The sequence below is a fragment of the Penaeus vannamei genome, chromosome 9, assembly GCF_042767895.1.
Source record: "Penaeus vannamei isolate JL-2024 chromosome 9, ASM4276789v1, whole genome shotgun sequence".
In the NCBI taxonomy this organism is placed as follows: Eukaryota; Metazoa; Arthropoda; class Malacostraca; order Decapoda; family Penaeidae; genus Penaeus; species Penaeus vannamei.
This window is the reverse complement of record NC_091557.1, coordinates 41,497,263-41,504,762: the sequence shown is the minus strand read 5'-3', so window position 1 is coordinate 41,504,762 and position 7,500 is coordinate 41,497,263. Positions and strand designations below refer to the sequence as shown.

General features: G+C 27.4%; 1 protein-coding gene across 6 annotated transcripts in view; it reads right to left on the bottom strand.

The window, feature by feature from the left end:
* Nucleotides 1-1,058: 1,058 nt before the first annotated feature.
* The window catches only part of LOC113824751 (nuclear envelope phosphatase-regulatory subunit 1), a 239,110-nt gene continuing 232,668 nt past the window's right edge, over nucleotides 1,059-7,500 (bottom strand). Inside the window, exons 1-5 of one of the 6 annotated variants that reach the window (XM_027377526.2) lie at nucleotides 5,541-5,644; nucleotides 3,834-3,879; nucleotides 3,542-3,613; nucleotides 3,014-3,178; nucleotides 1,059-2,634 (exon numbers count right to left, since the gene is read on the bottom strand). In XM_027377526.2, coding sequence (XP_027233327.1) covers nucleotides 2,489-2,634; nucleotides 3,014-3,178; nucleotides 3,542-3,613; nucleotides 3,834-3,861 — 411 coding nt within the window. In that variant the 5' untranslated portion in view covers nucleotides 3,862-3,879; nucleotides 5,541-5,644 and the 3' untranslated portion in view covers nucleotides 1,059-2,488. Of the gene's footprint in view, nucleotides 2,635-3,013; nucleotides 3,179-3,541; nucleotides 3,614-3,833; nucleotides 3,880-5,179; nucleotides 5,268-5,540; nucleotides 5,645-7,500 lie in introns of those variants that run through there. The other 5 variants (XM_027377532.2, XM_027377528.2, XM_070125768.1 and 2 more) reach the window with 5 other exon arrangements.

Here is a 7,500-nt window from a genome sequence, read left to right as displayed (position 1 = left end):
CTCTTGTAATATTAAACTTTGCATGCATAATAACGTCATATCTTAATCAGATATGTTGTTTGGTTATATATTTTGTTTAATTTGTTGACTGTAAACGAATCAGTATCTTTGGAGTTGGAAGTGGCGTGTACACATGTATATATATACACATATATATATGTATATGTGTGTGTATATATATATATATATATATATATATATATATATATATATATATATATATATATATATATATATATATATGCGTCTTTGTGTGTGTGTGTGTAAATATATATACATACATACATATATATATATATATATATATATATATATATATATATATATATATATATATATATATATATATATATAAATATATATATATATATATATATATATGCGTCTTTGTGTGTGAAAATATATATGCATACATATATATATATATATATATATATATATATATATATATATATATATATATATATATATATATATATATATATATATATATATATATATATGTATATATATATATATATATATATATATATATATATATATATATATATATATATATATATGAATATATATATATATATATATATATATATATATATATATATATATATATATATACAGAAAGAGAGAGAGACAGAGAGAGACAGAGAGAGAGAGAGAGAGAGAGAGAGAGAGAGAGAGAGAGAGAGAGAGAGAGAGAGAGAAATAATATTTACTAATATTGTGTGTGTATGTCTTTCAATAAGCAAATCTGTTCTTTACCAAATACTGTTAGTTGGATGTTATCAAGATTTGAATATGGTTTTGTGGTTTCTTATAGACAAATATGTATAGTTAGATTCATAAATAAATGGAAATTATTCTTTCACGTGCACTTTTAGATAAAAAAACAATATCAAAACTGCATTTTAACTTGACAGATGTAAGCAAACTGCACCAAATTAGGAACCAATGCATCAGCGATGATATATAGACATTCACAATAAACCAAAAAGAAAAAAATTAATATTTCGATAATGTGAGATCATAAAGTGTATCAAGGATAAGCAATGAATGCATTCACTTTGTATGTTTATTATCACAAACTCAGTCTTTCATGTATGGAAATCTTCATACACAAGGTAAATCAACCAGTAGGCATTTTTCTTGTAAAGGTCTAATTTATGAACTTTAATAATTGCTTTCTTCAAAGTAATGCAAGCAATTTTCTTTTTCACCATTATTAGGATCATATCCACCAAACTGTCTAACTATTCTTCCTGTAGTTTCATAACAGAAGTTTTACGTTTCTTTTACAAGATGCATTTTCTAAGTTTGTAAAAGAGTAAGCAAGCAATGTACATTCCTGAAATAAATGATACTTCTGTGTAGTATATCTGGTACTGAAAGATAAACAAAACTGTCAACTATAACAATCTTTCAAAAAATATGAGACTCAAGACAATCACTAAATGCATAACAACAATCACGATATCATACAGTTTATACCAATCATATCTCTTCTGATCCTTGTCACTCATCCCTGATAGTTTTTCTTATTTTTTTCTTATAATTCATTCAACCTAAAAAAAATCTACCATGATAGAATATACAAAAACTTTGATGCCTTTGGCCATCTCGTTTCATTTTTCATCCTTTCCCTCTCCCTTCTTCCTCATCCTAACATTTGAAGATGATTCACAAATACATACAAAATGTAGACAAGGCCACAAGTCAACATCCTCTCTGCCTACAGAAAATAATGCCGGGATGTAGCTTTAGGAAGACAAATATCAAACGCCAAAACAGCCTCGAATGATTGTCTTGCCAAAAGAAATCATCCAAATGTACTGAAATAGCAATAGAGAAATAGTAGTTCTTTTTATCTTCTTTTTTTTACATGAAGTGAAAATGAGGTGCTTATTGTAAAATGGAGTGGGGCTTATGGAGACTGTCTTTTACTAATTTCAATCTTATTCTAAATCCTACTAATTACGTAATATGTGTACTTCCTTAAACAGAAAAATTAGCATATAGCAAGGTTCCCCCATAAGATGTGATCAATAAATTAAATGTTTCTTCGCATATAAAGAGAAAAAGAGTTGTTAGCACAAATGGCCTAATATATTTACATGACGCAGGATATTCCTTCCTAACATCCATGTCGTACAAAAGGGCTTTGATTCTAAAATGTACAGAGTTCCTAATAAACTTGCTTATTATTTACTCAATACTGTTCATTCTTCCTAAAATTTACACATATATATATATTTTTTTAAGGACCAAAATGTTGCCCAGAGATGTAACACAGGATAATCAGTGCAGTATAATCAAATCTAAAAAAAAAATCTTAAAACACTGAAAAATTTAAATTATAATTAATCTCACTTTCAAGTAATCTTTGTACACACTATTGTTCTTTCTTTCCTTTAATTTGTAAAATACAGGTATTGGGCAAAACATTAGAAAATAGCAATAAATTTACAAAATATCCTAAGTTCTATCATTCTTAAGTGGTGGTTGGTCTTGGCTTTAAGATAAGCTTCCCAGTGTCATCGCAGGACATGTTAAAATCAGAGAGAACGATGCGGGTTCGTGAAGTGATGATTGAGGGAAAAACCACCTTCTTGTGGATCCCCACTATGAACAGCAAGACTGAAAGAAAAGAATTAAAAGTCAGTATCATCATGTATTAAGATTGAAAGAAAAAAATTAATATCCCTATCATCACCTTACAACCACAGACACAATAATTACAATTTTTTGTTTTTTTCTTTTTCAAGTACCAGATTTTGGAACAATAATTCAATGATTATCATCCAAACATAAATGATACATAATGAAATGAGTATCAAGCAAGGACTAAATAGCAACAAGTATTAAATAGACTAAATAACTACCATACCTACGGACTTTTGATCCTCCATTGCTACTGCATGAAAAAGATACAATTTCCAGTTATGTATATCTATCTATTAATGTTTGTCCTGCCCTTTTACAGCTGCTCCACTATAACATCAGCTGAAACACATACCTAGAGAAAATGCAGCCAAAGTAAAGAAGAGATGATTGATGAGCGACTGAGCAACTGTTGCGCTGTGCGTGATGGGGTCAGTGAGCCAGATGTATGCCCCAAAAGCTGTGCTCAGTGCAGCAATTATCAAGACCACTGAAATGCATGTTCTGTTGAGTGTTGTCACTGGGAGAAATATGGCTTATGTCAGTATACTTGGAGATAAATTTCACAAAATGTGGGGAAAATTTGGAATGAGACTTTCAAAGGAAGAAGATACAGAAATATGGAAGGTCTAAAGCATAGGTGGAGAAAGAGAAAGAATATACACATACATAAAAGAAGCAAGTACAGAAAAGACTAGACAGAAAGTCTCTAAAAGAAAAATTTTCTAAGGAAGAAGTGAAATAGAAAGATAAAACCAAAGGAATACAGAACCAGAATGTGAAAGAACACAAGAATGTAAGAGAAAAAAATCTTATACATTTGAGAACACAATAAAGTGTATTATAGCATGAATGAAAATAGAAAATTTAGACAAGTACTTACTTCTCCATCTCACAGTGGAAGGCTGTAACCTATTTATCACCTCCGTTAATCGCCGCTCAAATGCTTTTAGATCTGAAAGGGAACATTAACTTTGTTACATATTTAATTTGGGTGTATGACAAACAGAAATATGTTCTTAGTACTACTGAGAAAAATTGCTAATGTTCTTTTTATAAATAAGAAACAGTCAACTTCTTAAAATATGAAAATAGAAAGCGAGAAAAAAGTAAAAGAACAGAATAATATATAATATTATTACACATATTTACTATCGTATATGGTATAAATTTACCTTCACACGCAGTTTGTTCTAGCGACATGGTGACTTTACAAAGTATCTGAAAAAAAAAAATAATAATAATAGATAAATAAATATATTGGGGAACATTCTTACACAAACAAGTATACATCTGAATTATGTGTACATACACATGGGAGCAAAATAATCAAGTGAAATGCATGGAACTACAGCATGCTATATTACTACACAATGACTACATATAAAATATAAATAGTTATATGCAGCTGCTATATCAATGTTCCAGTAAAGTTCCAGAACATTTATTATGAGTATACAGTATATTGTAATTATACCCTGTAACAACCTGCTCTGAACATTGTCATTTATGTCTAACAATAGCCCTGACCTTTACATGTTTCTTTTTCATTCTTGCTCTGACTCTTTTCCACTTTCCACTTTCCCCTCCCCCCTCCTCCCTCCCTCCCTCCCTCCCTCCCTCCCTCCCTCCCTCCCTCTCTCTCTCTCTCTCTCTCTCTCTCTCTCTCTCTCTCTCTCTCTCTCTCTCTCTCTCTCTCTCTCTCTCTCTCTCTCGTATAATCATCATCTAACTTCATTCATTCAGTGACATAGCTGCCTAGCATAATCATGTTGCCCCTTTTCCTTCCTTCAAGAGTGTAAGTGTGTCTGTGTGTCTGCATATTGAAAAGACGTCTGTTTATTTCTGCCACTGAGCTGGAGGTAGACTCGATTACCATTTGTAATATACTCATCTACTATAAGCATCCCACAATAAACTATATCATATTTTTTTTGTTATAGAGGGAAATTTCATGCAATAGTACATGGCAACACAGTCAGTACAGTAACTGAGGAAATTACTGCCATCTAGTGGCTGGAACTCCCATACGTCTTACTATCGAGTATACGCCCCTGGCTAACGGCATCCCCTTGGGAACTACGCACAACCAGCCAAGGAAAGTGGGCCATCGCCAGCTTTACTGATCACATGGATTATGCCACGTTAATCTTAGTATACAATGCTGACTATATTACAGGTTAGTATACTGCTTCGGCATATATTTGTCTCATGCTCTATCCTGCTGTACATACATGGAGTATGTCCTGGGTGGGGGTTTGGGTGTGACAGTCCCCCCAATGAGAGGACTGCCACCAATGATTATACATAGTAGCTGGACTTCTTCATTGCTTATTAGATAAATGGTATACTAATTAGAGTATTACATTGTTGTTTAATCCCACATTTTCCCTGATACCTTTCATGCCCTTCTCAACTATCTGGGCCAAGCTTGTCACTGTAGCATAGTAGATGATAAGAGGAGTCCAACTACACTAACATCATCAAAATCGGTTATTTGAACAATTAGAAAAAAACATACCAATGCATAGTTTAAACTTCACCATTAATGATGATGATTGATGATTAATGATAATGACTTTTGACAGTTGACTGACGTTGACGATGACAGTGATGATTACTGTCAGCTTCATCATCATCATATTCACAAAAACAAACAAATTAGTAAATAAAATTCAAACGATTTTCCCCTATCATCCCTATTACCCAACAGAAAAAAACAATATATATTACCCCTTGACATCATACCTCCCCTGCAGTCGAGATAATAAATTTTAAAAAATACCTGGCAATTAGCACTTGGACTCAGTATTCAACATAAAAACTGAAGGATAGGAAATAAATCAAAATAAACTAAAATCGACCGAACAAACAGCTGATACCTCTTCCCTCGCACGTGCTTGAGCCAGAAGTAAACAACCGCAGCTGAAGCAAGCGCTGTGATTGGTCGGTTGAGCTACGATACTGACCAATTAGGCGTCGGCCTGAGGATACGCCTTATCCGATTGGATCAGAATAATATCAAAACAAAATTCCAATTTTCGATTATCATTTTGTTTCTCTTTCATACTGGACTGACTTCAAATATTAATTTTCATGATTTATTCTTTTGTTTGTTTTACTTTCCCTCATACTTTGTTTTTCCTTTCTGGTATTTCTTCTCCTCCTTCCTTTTCTTCTAATGATAATTATGAAAATAGTTACAACAACAGCAATAATATTGATAATAATAACAATGGTAATGATAAGAAAAAACAATGACACTAATAAGAAAATACACTGATACTAATAATAATAACAATGATAATGATGATGATGATAATGATAATTGAAAATAATCATTATCGTCGCTATTGTAATAATGAAGACAATGGTGAAAATAATGATTATAATAATAATAATTAAGAAGAAAATGATAATGATGATGATAATGATATTGACAATACTGATAATAATCATCATCATCATCATCATCATGGAGCTAACGCCATGGTGGGTCAACCTTGTACAATGATAATGAAAATAGTGATGACAACAAAATATTAGTGTCGATAGTAATAATAATAATAATAATGATAATAATAATAATAATAATAATAATAATAATAATAATAATAATAATAATAATAATAATTATAATGATAATAATGATAATAATAATAATGATAATAATAATAATAATAATGATTATAACGATAAAAATGATGATAATAATAATAAAAATGATGATGATAATAATAATAATAATAATAATAGCAATAGTAATGATAATGATAATAATAATGATAATGATAATAATAATGGGGATAATAATAATGGGGATAATAATAATGATAATAATAATAATGATAATAATAATAATGATAATAATAATAATGATAATGATAATAATGATAATAATAATAATGATAATAATAATAATAATAATAATAATAATGATAATAATAATAATGATAATAATAATAAAGGTAATAATAATAATGATAATAGTAATAAAGGTAATAATGAAAATGATAATAATAATAATGATAATAATAATAATGATAATAATAATAATGATAATAATAATAATGATAATAATAATAATGATAATAATAATAATGATAATAATAATAATGATAATAATAATAATGATAATAATAATAATGATAATAATAATAATGATAATAATAATAATGATAATAATAATAATGATAATAATAATAATGATAATAATAATAATGATAATAATAATAATGATAATAATAATGATAATAATAATAATGATAATAATAATAATGATAATAATAATAATGATAATAATAATAATAATAATAATAATAATAATAATAATAATAATAATAATAATAATAATAATAATAATAATAATAATAATAATAATAATACTGATAATAATAATAATGATAATAATAATAATGATAATAATAATAAAGATAATAATAATAATGATAATAATAATAATGATAATAATAATAATGATAATAATAATAATGATAATAATAATAATGATAATAATAATAATGATAATAATAATAATGATAATAATAATAATGATAATAATAATAATAATAATAATAATAATAATAATAATAATAATAATAATAATAATAATAATAATAATAATAATGACAATAATAATAATAATAATAATAATAATAATAATAATAATAATAATAATAATAATAATAATAATAATAATAATAATAATAATAATAATAATGACAATGACAATAATAATAATAATAGAAATAATGATAAAAATTATGATAATAATAATAATAATAATGACAATAACAATAATAATAATAATAATAGAAATAAGGATAAAAATGATGATAAGAG